The sequence below is a fragment of the Phacochoerus africanus genome, chromosome 3 (genome assembly GCF_016906955.1).
Source record: "Phacochoerus africanus isolate WHEZ1 chromosome 3, ROS_Pafr_v1, whole genome shotgun sequence".
NCBI lineage: Eukaryota > Metazoa > Chordata > Mammalia > Artiodactyla > Suidae > Phacochoerus > Phacochoerus africanus.
Window position 1 is genome coordinate 67,799,751 of NC_062546.1, and position 13,787 is coordinate 67,813,537.

At 37.3% G+C, this 13,787-nt stretch overlaps 1 protein-coding gene across 2 annotated transcripts in view; it reads right to left on the bottom strand.

Moving 5' to 3' along the window:
• Nucleotides 1-10,930: 10,930 nt before the first annotated feature.
• Nucleotides 10,931-13,787, bottom strand: part of EPC2 (enhancer of polycomb homolog 2) — a 107,741-nt gene continuing 104,884 nt past the window's right edge. For both annotated transcript variants that reach the window (XM_047771967.1, XM_047771968.1), the window contains one exon: nt 10,931-12,840. In XM_047771967.1, the coding sequence (XP_047627923.1) occupies nt 12,768-12,840 (73 nt within the window). In that variant the 3' untranslated portion in view covers nt 10,931-12,767. The remainder of the gene's footprint in view (nt 12,841-13,787) is intronic.

Here is a 13,787-nt window from a genome sequence, read left to right on the forward strand (position 1 = left end):
CTATGCCACAGCCACAGCAATGTGGGACCTGAGCCACACACCATAGTTCCTGGAACGCTGGATCCTTACCCCACTGAGCGAGACCAGGGATTGAAACTGAATCCTCATGGATACTAGCAGTGTTCATTACTGCTGAGCCACAATGGGAACTCCCAGTGAACAAATTCTTATAAATACAATCTAACAAAAGTGACCGAAGAAGAAATTAAAAATCTGAACACACCATAAGAAGCAAAGTAGAAACCCCCCACCAAATTCCAGCCAAATAGAGTGTCACTGGTGAATTCTACTAAATATTTGAGAAAGAATTAACACCAATATTTGTGAAATTCTTCCAAAAAGGGGAAGCGAGAACACTTTCAAACTCATTCTATAAGTCAGCATTAACTTGCTATCAAAGCTAGGCAAAGACATCTCAAGAAAATTACAGACCTATAGCCCTCCCCTTATGAATACAGATGCAAAAATTCTCAATAAAATATTAGTAAACCAAATCTAATAGCATATTAAAAGGATTATATACCAAGACTAAATGAATTTATTCCAGGAATGTGTTACAGCAGGCAGATAGTTAGGCATGAGCAGAGAAGGGGGGCTTGGGGCCAGATGGCAGGAAACCACGCATCATGCAAAAATCAGAGTCCATGGCTTACAAAGATAAGCAGGAGGCTCCAGACTGACAGGAAACCACACATTTTGTGGCGGTACGTGTGTCCTGGAGGCAGATAAAGAAAGGTAGAAAAGGGTGAAAATCTCCAGCATCATTAAAAAATAAAATTTTGGAGTTCCCGTCGTGGTGCAGCGGAAAAGAATCCGATTAGGAACCATGAGGTTGCAGGTTTGATCCCTGGCCTTGCTCAGTGGGTTAAGGATCCGGCGTTGCCATGAGCTGTGGTGTAGGTCGCAGAGGCGGCTCAGATCTGGCGTTGCTGTGGCTGTGGTATAGATCAGCAGCTGTAGCTCCTATTCAACCCCTAGCCTGGGACTCTCCATGTGCTGCGGGTTCGACCCGATAAAGACAAAGGATAAAAAATAAAATAAATAAATAAAATTTTAATTTATTTTCATCTTAAATTATAATAAATTAGCTATGCAGATAAGAAGTACCCATCATGCACCATGACACTTCATGCACCAGGCATCCTGCACCATGACACTCCCAATAAAAGCTACATAAGAACAAAAGTCCCTCCTCCCTTTGGGAAGGTGGAGCTGGAATGATAACGAAGAATATGACCCTCAACCCCACCTTCCCAGTGAATATCCCACCCATGCAATTGGATGCCCCTTATAATTGGTGTGCCAGAAAAATGCAGAGAAGCTGCTTGCCTCTCTGCCCGCCACTCTTTAAGAGGTGTATTTCTGTTTGTTAAAAAACAGTGAAGTCCCACTTAGTATATAAAGAATAAAATACCTAAAAATAAATTCTAACAAAGGAAGTGAAAGACTTGTGTGCCGAAAGCAACAAAACATTGCTGAAAGAAATCAAAGAAGACCTAAATAAATGGAAAGACAACCCATGTTCACGGACTGGAAAACTTAATACTGTTAAGATTGCAATACTACCCCAAGAAATATATAGGTTCAATTAAGTCCCTATAAAAATTCCATCAGAGTTTTTGTGGATTCGGAAAAAAAAATACTCGAATTTGTATGGAATTGTAAGAGCCCCAAGTAGTGAAAATAATCTTAAAAAGAACAAAATTGGACAACTCACACTTCCTGACTTCAAAATGTATTGCAAAGCAACGGTAATTAAGACACTGTGGTAATGATACAAGGGTAGACACACACACACACACACACACACACACACACACACACACACAGAATTAAGAATCTGGAAATTAACCCATACATCAATGGCCAGATGATTTTCTACAAGAATATTAAAACCATTCAACAGGGAAAGCAGAGTCTCTTCAACAAATGCAGTCGGGACCAGTGGGTATCACATGCAAAATAATAAAGTTGGTTCCCTGTGTTATCCTGCTGTGGTTCAGGAGGTTACCAACATGACTAGTTTTCATGAAGATGTGGGTTTGATCCCTGGCCTCACTCAGTTAAGGATCTGGTGTTGCTATGAGCTGTGGTGTAGGCCAGCAGTTACAACACTGAGTTGACTCCTTGCCCGGGAACTTCCATAAGCTGCAGATGAGGCCCTAAAAAGCAAAAAAAAAAACCCAAAAAGTTTACCCCTGACTCACACCTTTTACAAAAATTAACTTAAAATATATCAATTGAGCTCACAATCATTAAAATCTTATCAAGAAGCCTAAGAGTAAGTTTTCATGATCTTGGATTTGGCAATCAATTCTTAATAATGAACCAGAAACACAAGTAACCAAAGGTAAAATAGATAAACTGGACTTCATCAAAATTTAAAACTTCTGTGCATCAAAAGACATTATTGAGAAAGTGAAAAGCTACAGAATGGGAGAAAATCTCTGTAAATCATGAGTTATAAGGGTCTCATATCCAGAATATACAAAGAACTCTTATAATTTAACATAAAAAGGAAAACAACTCAATTTAAAAATGAGTCAAGGACTTGAATATGCATTTCTCCAAAGATAATAAATGCCCAACAAGCATGTGAAAATATGCTCAATTTCATTAGTTGTGAGGAAAATGCAACAATGAGATACCACTTCATAAACGCTAAGATGGCTCTTTTTTTTTTATTACTATTTTCTTTTTAGGGCTGTACCCACAGCACATGGAAGTTCCCAGGCTAGGGGTTGAATCGAAGCTTCTGTAGCTGACTTATACCATAGCCATAGCAATACCAGATCTGAGCCAAGTCTGTGACCTCCTACATCATAGCTCATAGTAATGCTGGATCCTTAACCCACTGAGGGAAGCCAGAGGTTGAACCTGTGTTCTCATGGATATTAGTTGGGTTTGTTACTGCTGAGCCACAACACAACTCCCATTTTTTTTAAAGGAAAATTATAATTGTTAGCAAGGATGTGGAGAAATTGGAACACTTGTACATTGCTGGAAGGAATGTAAAAATGGTTTAGCCACTGTGGAAAACAGTTTGTTGTTTCCTCAAAAAGTTAAACATAGAATTATCATATGACCTAGCAATTCCACTCCTAGTTATATACCCCAAAGCATTGAAAATAGGTACTTTAATAAACATATACACATGTATAGTAGCATTATTCTTAATGGCCTAAAGGTGGGAAAAACCCAAAATGAATGTATCAACAAATGAATGGATAAATAAGTTGTGGTATATACTTATGCAATACTACGCAGCCATAAAAAGAAATAAAGTATTGGCATAAACTACAATGTATATATAAAAAACATTATGCTAAGTGAAAGAAGCCAGACACAAAGGTCGCATATGGTTCCAATTAAATAAAATATCCAGAATAAACCCACAGAGACAGAAAACAGATTAATGGTTGCCTGGGGCTGGAGGGAAAAGGGAATTGAGAGTAATTGCTTAATGGCTATAGGTTTCCTTTTGAGGTATGAAATGTCTGGACCTAGAAAGAGGTGGCGGTGGCACAACACTGAACTGTGTACTAAATACCGAGTTGTTCACTTTAAAATGGTTAGTTTTATGCTATGTGAATGTCACCTTAAGAAAGAAAAGTATATTTGCAAAATTCAAATATAAAGAAAGAATGGGCCCAACGCCTTAACATTAGGTGGGGTAGAATTTAGATATCTAAAATACTAAATTCAATCCACGCAATTTTTAAGTGTCTCCAATGTATGCAATGTATATAACAAACCATTTAAATGCTCTTTAGTAATGTGGCCACCTGACACTTTTAAACAGAACTTATAACTAAGAGCTGAAAACCACTTAAACAAGCGTTTGTTGGACCAAGGTCATGAACATTTGGAAAGCATGATGAACTGGCAGCCTTCTTGAGTTAGTTCCAGGTTGGGCACCATTCAGCTCCTGGATAAGCTCCTGAAGCTTGCTGGGTCTCAGTTTCTTCATATGTAAAAGGAGAGGGTTGGACAAGATCATCAGTAAGCCTCCTTTTTTGTTACAAAAAGAAGTTCATGCAATCTATTCCCCAAGACAGAATGGAAAAAGGAAAAGCCTTTGAGGAAAGGGTTATTCTTTATTCATTAACACAGAAACAAATTTCACCTGCCAGTGATGAAGGCTGGCAAGAACAGCACTTTCTAAAGCAGCCAGGACAGAATGATTTACAGATGAAAAATTAACCCCAAAGTCAAGTCACACCTGGAAGAGAATTGCTGTCAAACATCAACATCTTGGTACAAATGTTATTTGCGTTTTTTGGAAAACATCCGATGTGGCTTAGGAGTGAGCAAAAATCCTCCCTCTAAAAAAATAGCTTAAGTGAAAAGCTTTGATAACTTACCAATTCCTAGTAAGTGTGTTGAAATCTATTTTTTTTTTAAAACCAAAATTCACCTAAAGAGCACAGTACATAAGGAAACAGTGATTAGTCACAAACCCCAGATATGAGTCTTACTGACATCATTGATGAATAAATATTACTAGCTCACAATGATAAAACCAGCAGCAACCCAATCTGCTCCATGATTTTCTTATACTTGAGTGCAACTGCTAATTCTGTATAAATATAAGCAGAAAAATAGCTTTTGGAAATCTTAAAACAAAGCTTATTTTCTGCCACTATCCACCCACAACCATCTGCCAGGCTATGGATTAAAGATGACAGCAACCTCCTAAGGAAGCTTCCTGGGGAAAACTGGTTTCTTACTCTCTAGGTCAATCATTTTAAGCATAATTAAACTATTTTAGACTGTAAATCTGTTTTTTACTAAGTCCAAGAGAAATGAAACTATGTTTAGTGGTCACCAAAATAACAATAAAAAGGAATAAAAAATAAAAAGGACATCTTTTGATTCTGAAGCATTCACTGTTATTCATTCACTTATTATATTCAGCAAATATTTCAACAACTACCATGTGCCAGGCTCCGTGTTGAGTGCAGGACATATAGCAGAGAACACGACCCTGCCATCTTAAGGCTCATGAAGCAGAAGAAAAGACTAGTAAATATTTTTAACTTTAAATATTTCCTTCATATCACTCACAGATAAGAGGCTGAGACAGAGAGTAACAGAGGATGGTCAGAGAGCACCTCTCTGAAAAGGGGATGCTTGTGTCCTAAAAGGCAGAAGGAGCTAGCTAATGGGCAGAGAGGAGTATTCCAGGCAGAAGGAATGCCCGTGCACAAAGGACCAGATCCATCAGTGGGCTCAAGTGTGGTGAGAAGATAAAGTACTCGGAATGAGTCTGGAGAGGAAGGCAGCACAAAGTATCTTATAGGCATGGTAAGACTCTGGATTAAAATGCAATGGGAAGCGATGGAAGGGTTTTTAGGAGACAGCTGAGATAATCTGATTTTTTAAAGGGTAACATTTACTACCACGCGAATTGACTGGAAATGGGTGAGAATGGAAGTGGGAAGAGGTGCTGCAGCACAGAGAAAAATAGTTGAACTCAGTATATGCTTTGGAGCTCAGTTCAAAAGACGGGCTGTAAGAGGGGCTGGGATGAGGAAAGGGAGGAATCAGGAGGACTCTCAGATGTCCTGTTTGAGGTGGCAAAGATGGGGTGAGTGGTGGTGGGATGGAGGGGTGGTGCTAACAGTTGGGAGTTTGCAGGCAAAAGACTACATCGTAAATTTGGGCATGTCTATGAGACTTTCAAGTGCTGGTGTCACAAAGCACTGGATATAGAAGAATGGACTTTGGAGCAGAATTGGGGACAAAGATAAAAATTTTAAAGACCCCAGATAAAGATAGTACTCAAATCAATGACGGGGAAGAGTACAGAGAAAAAGAGAAGCCCCAAATGCTATGTGAATATTAAGTAAGCACAATAGTACAATTCTCCTAAGACAGCTTCTTTTTTTCTTTTTCTCTTTCTCTATGCTTTTTTGGGCCACACCTGAGGCACATGGACATTCCCAGGCTGGGGGTTGAATCAGCTACAGCTTCTGGCCTATACCACAGCTATAGCCACAGAGGATCTGAGTCTCATCTGTGACTGACGCTGCAGCTCATGACAATGCCAGATCCTTAACCCACTGAGCAGGGCCAGAGATCAAACATGCATTCTCATGGATACTAGTCAGGTTCACCACTGAGCCACAGCATGAACTCCAACAATTATTTTTCTAAAGCAAGCATACAATCTCAAAACGTTAAAGGAGCACGGAAAAGCACTTGTTATAAGAAATCCTTCATAAGGATTCTAGTGGCCATGGAGCTTGTTCAGTGAGAGACATTTTTTGTAGGCCCTTGGAGCTAATGTGCCTGGGAAAATAATTTAACCCTCCTTATTTCACAGCTAAGGAAATAAATCTAGAGCTTTTCCATAAAGTTACTTGTCTGTGGTCACAACTAATCAACAGAACGATTAAACAAATCATTCCCAACCTTAGTTGCAATCAACAAACACCATCTGGTGAACTTAACAAAAAACCAACCAACAGACCAATCACACGAGCAAACACACAAAAGAACCAAAAAATTCTGGTACCTGGATCTACTTTTGGCAATCTTGATTCAATCAGCCTGGGACAAGACCCACGCACCTGTACTTTTAAAAGCTCTCCAGGGGTGCTTCTGATGGCTGGAAGTACAGGACAAGAGGAGCCCAGGGTTTCTGATCCACGTCTTCATTACTTTTTGCCTCCTCACTGCTAAACACTCATCACCTGTATTTCCTTACCAACCAAAACTGCTCAAGCTCCACCTCTGCATGGTTCTTCTGAAGGAAGTTAGAACTGTCAGGACCCAAATCCTCCTTCCTGATTGCTACCCAGTCTTCTTTGGCCTCATCCTCCCCCCACTTCCCCCTGGCCACATAGATACTGAGGACTCAGATATTCATACTTTTCTTCTTTCCAGTCTTACTGCTTCTCTAGGTGACCTCATCCACTCGTTTCCACAAGGACTTCGTGCTGATGACTGGAGCCAGATTTATCTCCAGACCTCTTGCCTAACATCCAGGCCTGAGGGATTTGACTTACTTATAAAACAGCAAAATATTTGCATTAGAGAGGACTTTAAACTGTTTATCTATAAAAACATGTAGTCCCATTGAGGTTAATCCAAAGTACTGAGAAGGCGAGTGGTAGTGGGATGAAGCTAACCCACTTACACAGATGTGGCCCCGTAATTCCTGTCTCCTAGTATCTATGCCTTTGTCTAATTTCCACCCGAGTGTGGGCCAGACATGCGACTTGCTTCTGAGGTATAGAATATGGCAAAAGTGAAAGGAATTTACAGATGTGACTAAGGTCTTTAATTAGCTGATTGTGCTAATCAAAGCAGATCAGGCTGCATCGGCCTGATGACAGATGAGCTTTTCAGGAGGGCCTCGGCCTTCCCTGAAGCAAGAGACTTCATACAGCACAAACTCTCTTCCACCGCTAGCTTTGAAGAAGTGAACTGCTGTGAACTCTACAGCCACAAGGAAGCAGATCCTATCTACAATCTGAATCATTTTAGAAGTAGATCATCTGCTCTGTGAGCCTCCAGAGAACACAAGAGCAGCTGCCACCTTGATTTCAGCCTTGTGCCGGACTCCTACCTCACATTGTAACATGCGTGTTAAAGTTTGTATGACACTTTATTACTCAGTAGATAACTAATATAGATGCTTCATGTTAAAAACTGAAATCCTGCATCTTGGCCATTCCTAATTTGGGTTTATTTGGTCACTGACGAAGATCTTAGGACAGTGAGAAGAGCATATAAGAGATAGGCATTAGTAAGACAGGAGCTGTGTATGCCCATGACACCCAGGGGTCCTGAAATGAGCAGGGGAAGAACACAGTGTTTTTTCTATACACTGATGGTTAAAGAATTTCAACCATGGCAAATGGAAAATGTCATTGCTCTAGAACATGCTGTTCATCAAATCAGGAGTTTATAAACTGCAGGTGAATTTTTTTTTCAGATTGGTGTCAATTTCTTTTGTTCTAGCAGTGGAACGTAACTGCAGAATCCCAGGCTTTCCTAAGGATAACGAGTGTTTATTCTGAGGGAGGGTCAGTGTTCAGAGATATTTTATCAGCTTTTTGATCCGATGTCACCATGCAATGATAGGAGTTCCTGTCGTGGCTCAGTGGATTAAGGACCTGACGTTGCCTAAGGATGCAGGTGTGATCCCTGGCTTTGCTCAGTGTTAAGGATTTGGTGCTGCTGTAAGCTGTGGCATGGGTCACAGATGCAGCTCCAATCTGGTGCTGCCATGGCTGTGGTGTAAGCTGCAGCTGTAGCTCTGATTTGACCCCTAGTCTGGCAACTGCCATATGCCTCAGGTGCAGCCATTAAAAAAAAAAAAAAAGGCAATAATATTACGAGAGGTTTCATAATAAGACATTTTAAAGTATAGACAGAACGCTTAATCTTGATATAAAACCAATTTCAAGATAGCTCATGCCTAAAATCCTGTACCAAATAAACTGTTGCCAAAGAAATATGTGGCTCAGTGTTATCTTCCTATTCTTTGTTAAAATTTCAAGCTTTGCAGGATGTAATGGCTAAAACGTTTAAGCCCATATGTTTGAAATAAGAAATAGTCCCTCTTCTCACAAATAGGAAAAGGTGTGGTAGGAAGGCACATAGGGTCTGATTTGGTATTGATCCTTTCGAATGGTGTTAGTAAGTCAATGGATACTGACAATGCCTTGGAAGGCAAAGGAGCTGTCTTGGGGGGAGGGTGATGGGGGAGGAAGAGATTTGATTCATATAGTATCAGAGCTGGCAGAGATATCAAAGGTTATCTATTTCCACTCATTCATCCTGCAATACAAGTTCAGAGATATGAAGATAAAATCACCAGCCAATTAAATGTCAGAGAAGGAATTAAAGCCCAACTCTCAAATTCCCTAACATTTTATTGCACTGTTACCTGTCTTATTTTCTGCACTGATGTCTCCTCCAAATATAGATATAATTCTTGTGCCCTTCTGAGACTTACAGTCACTGAAGTTGGTTAGAATTATTAGATCTGTGCAGACTCAGTTGTATTACATGATATAATAAATTGTTAATACTTTAAAGTAACTAATGACAGTATGACTTATAAAAAAAAAAAAAAAAAGCAGCTCTAACTAACCCTATGCTCAGCTTTAGCTCCCACATCATTCACATACTTGGTGATAAACCAATGGCACATGGAGCACATGTAAACCTGCACCAAGCTTGTCAGTGTGACCTCCTTTCTAGAGTTTTAGGAAACCACTCATCTTATAGATGGGGAAAACAAGGTCCAGAAAGGGCTAAACTTTCTGGCCCAGACCCAGCTCTCAATGCCTTGTACTAGTTGAGAGCTTTGGCACTTAACAGCTAGGCCTGGCAAACACAGGAGGATAAACTGACTGGGTTGGGTTGCTGGCTAGAGGCCATAGTTGGATCTAATACAGTCTGGGAAGCAAAAAAACAAAAATTGCCTGGTGGTAAGAGTGGAGGAGGTTGTTTTCTAGATGAAATTAAAAACTCTGCTACACAGAAGCTGTCAATAAGTGGACTGATATGTATAATAAATACTCCTTTGAAGGGCACTTCTTTCATGTTGAAGATGGGGGTGCAGTGTGATGAGTAACTGAGTTTAATTCCTGGCTCAGTAACTTATCAGCTGTGTGACATAAGGCGAGTTACCTAACCTTTCTAAACTTCAATTTCCTGATCTGTAAAACAGGGAAAATAATAATACTTTACACAACTGTTAGGACTAAATGAAAAAAGTCACTGAGAGAAAATGCAACATGTTCGTGATGTTTGTGGTTGCTATGTTGTGGTTAATGATGAAAAACACCTGTTTTAAAGAACATAATTTGAGATACCCTTAACCTTCTGAAATGTAATAGTTTGCCAAGTTAGTTAAGGGACAACAAAACATTTCAGTCAAAAGTGTGTTACTGGTCAATAAAATTTGTTTGAAATACAGCATTACAATCAAATACAGCAGTACATGCCAGGGAGAAGTTTATGAAATGTTATTCCTTCTTACTATAATCCCCATGCCTCCAAGAAAACACTGGTAATTTAAAATACTAAAAAAAAAAAAAAAAAAAAGCTAAGCACAGTTGCACCCTATTCAACATTTTTGAAAAGATAGGATGTGTATGCCACATGTATTTTTTAAATGTGCCTTCCAGATATCTTAACTTTTCCCTTGGTCTTTTGCAAAGAGAAGATATGTAACATCCTCAAATATACTTAGAACTATATAATAATAATTAATCATAATGATGATCTTGAATTTCCAGAAAAGGAAGTGTATTCTCTTTGGGAAGGCAGAAAAATACAGTTTATAAATATTTTTATCTGTACTCAACTATACCCCAGCACAAGAGAGTTAACCCTTTGTTTAAAAAAACCAAACAAACCTACTATCCACCCCACCAAAAAACATACTCCAGGGACACTAGAAGCTTAGTAGTGAACTACAAATACCAATATAAGTTTTCCCAGAAAACCAAGATATGATGGTATTGTCCAGTGGAGGACCCATGCAAAAATAAAGTATTTTTCAACTTAATAATGTAAAAACAATTACCTGTCACTTAGATTTTTGAAAAGCACTGGAAAAAAATGTGTGTGCAAGTAACTGAAATGACATCTGTGAAACAGTTACAACCACCAAAATAAGGCAGGCTTATTTTTCTATTTTACTTAAAAACAAAAACAAAAAAACCCCATTAGTTTCTGATAAATTCTGGATTTGCCACATCTCCAGAAATTATACAAATGGATAGTTCGTTTTACTTAAATTATTTATAACATATATATCACAGAAGGCAAATTCACTTCATGCTTTACTTCAGTAAAATGGAAATAAAAGCTTTCCCAAAATTGGCACTAAAGTTGTTTTAAGTTCTTAATAGCAAGAAGATACATCCAACTAAAAGCAGAATGAACAAAGTCATACTACATATCAAATTAAAATTATTTCCTTTATATCATCAGCAATGAGTAACTCCAGAGGTAGTATGGCAGAAACGAGCATGAATCCTATCAGGTCACAACCAATGAAGAAATTAAATTTATTTTTTCCTACGGTTTTGACCATAAATTGCTTTACACATTTAGGACCTGAATAAAAAACACTCTCAGCAGAAATCTTGGCCCATTAATTCAACTGACATATCAGTTTACAACTTTCAGGACTGCAGATATAAAAAAATGTAAAGTATAAAATTATGAAGTTTGAAATGGTTTTAATCATATTCATTAAAAATATTTACATTTCCCAGTACTTACTTGACAAAACCCCCTTGCAATATAATCCTACTCTAAACTTTTATTTATAAAATGAGGCTCATTTATGAGATTTCAATGAATGTTATTCTGCAAATTGCTTACATTCTGTAAAATATTTTAAGAACTTTTCATATCAAAGGTAGTTTATATTGGATTATCTGAAACCCAATAGTGCCCACAGATGAGCTTCTTATAATTCTTTTCATTAATGCTTGGAAAGCACTGTGAAAATGAAAAGTGCTGTTGAGTGCTATCACCTCCCTTAAATTTTCATTTATACTGTGTGCACATTGTGAAATAAACACATATGCAGCATGTCCATGTTTTGATATGTATTTTTATTTCCCTGCAGTTTTCACTTATCAAGAACAAGTAACAGGGAAAGTTGTCTGAACTAGTGCATAAACAAACATTCTGAAACACCACTACACGTATCTAATTTACAAGAACCGTATAAAAAAAGTCACTAAAACACTACACTATGAAGGTGTCCAACACTTACAGTCAGACTTTTTCCAACCCGTTACTTGCCTTGTAGCCACAGGAAAACTCTCCAAAATTGAAAAGACAATCTTGCCACAACCCTCCCCCACCCCCCAACACCTGGGATGGCTCGATATCTAGACTTCCAATAATTATTGCAATGATATAATGCAATACATACCTGGTAAAATATCCTTTATGTGGTGTGTTACAGTTTTAAAGCCAGTTAAAATATGCAGTCTTCGGATAAAATGTAATCCTTGAAAAATTTTCATATCTGCACAATTTAAATGTGCTAGATGCATAATTTTTCCTAGTCCTTTTTTTCTGTGTAATCATTTTTTATAAACTGGTATTATAAATAGAAATATACATTCAAAATATATGGAAAAGTGAGTTACTACATTAAATTTGCATGTATCGATCCATCCCTTTCCCCTGCACAGTAATAGAAAATACTATTTTGCCTTGAACTTCATATTTGACAGTGAAATGCCACTAAAGTATTTACCAAAAAGTCCATCTAGTCAAATTGTGAAACAAAATGAACGAAGTGAAAACTTTACAGTTCCTTTAGAAAAAAATTACAAGAATTTCATTTCCTAGCTATGAATCTTTAACTTTTTAGACACAAAGTTGTATTTATTTTTACAAGATACAAAATGTAAACATGGCAAAATAAATAGTTAAAACAAGTGATGCAGGATCCCATTTCATGCTCATGATCCCATTAAAGAATTATTTTTTAAAATCCATTCAGTTGCAAATTCAAGTGCAAAAGCATGATGATGAATATCTACTATTCAAGTAACAGAAATAATATTGATGATACAAATAAACTATTTTACAAGGTAGTGATTTTCCCAATTTTACAAAATATACACCATATATCGATTTAACATCCGATATACTATAGTCCATTTAGGTCCATTGTTACGCTCTGTGATCCACAGAGTGTCGCCTTTGCATTCAGCTGGAATATGAATGACTGCACACCATCAGCACAGGTCAAAGCCACATGTTTTAGGTTATGTCACTTCCATAGCTACTGTTGTCTCTGCTATTCCATTTAAACCCAATCTTTCTGGTTCATGGTTCTCTCTATAATAAGGCAAAGAGTAAAATAAACATTAATACTCTCTAGAATATGATGTTTATCACTTAGTATTTAGATACATTTTTATGTAATTACAAGTAAACATGTACTGCGCAGAAACAACCCCCATTTTCACATTTTCTATACAGACAGGAGGTAAAGTTTTCTTCAGCTAAGAAATCCTATTAATTCCCAAGTACTTGATTGTAAGTATTCACCTAGGAAAAACAGTGATTTAACATAATACTTCAGTAGAAGCCAATGATAAATTTCTTATGAAATAATAACAGGACGATTCAAGTTTTTTTTTTTTTAAACAATAGATGGAGCATATGAGGCTCAAAAAGAATTATTAGGAGCACAGTATTATTTAAATTACTTTTTACTACAGTTTAATTTTACAGGTATAAGGTCACATAGTTATTAATACAAGCAAATCAATTTTTGATTCACTATTTTCCTGCATTAGTGTAATAGAAAACAACATAATCTGAAATATATTATCATAGATTTTGTTAATTCTAGAACATTCTGTATTTTAAAATATACACAGAATAATTTACTTTCTCTTTGTGTATAATGTTGAAGAAAATATAAATTTTGATTTGAAAACTAAAGCTCTGGAAGCTAATAACTCTAACCTTCTGGACTGTCTAAACTACAAAGAAGTAATACAAGAATACCTGAAGCTTCTAAAATAGACTGATGTATTTTTTTGGTTTAATGGTTCACAAGTTGATTTGGGTTTTTACCTTCTTTTTTCACAGTTCTGGTTGGCATTTAAATATCCTACCAGTGACCTCAAAAAAATGATCCAAGTTACAGAGCTTTAGACTAAGCAGGTATTTAGTAACTGTTGAAAAGCAAATCAATCAAATGACAAGACATCTATTGCTTGAGCAGTTAAAAAAAAAGTCTTTTTCCTCACACAGGGTAGCCAGTGGAAACGGAC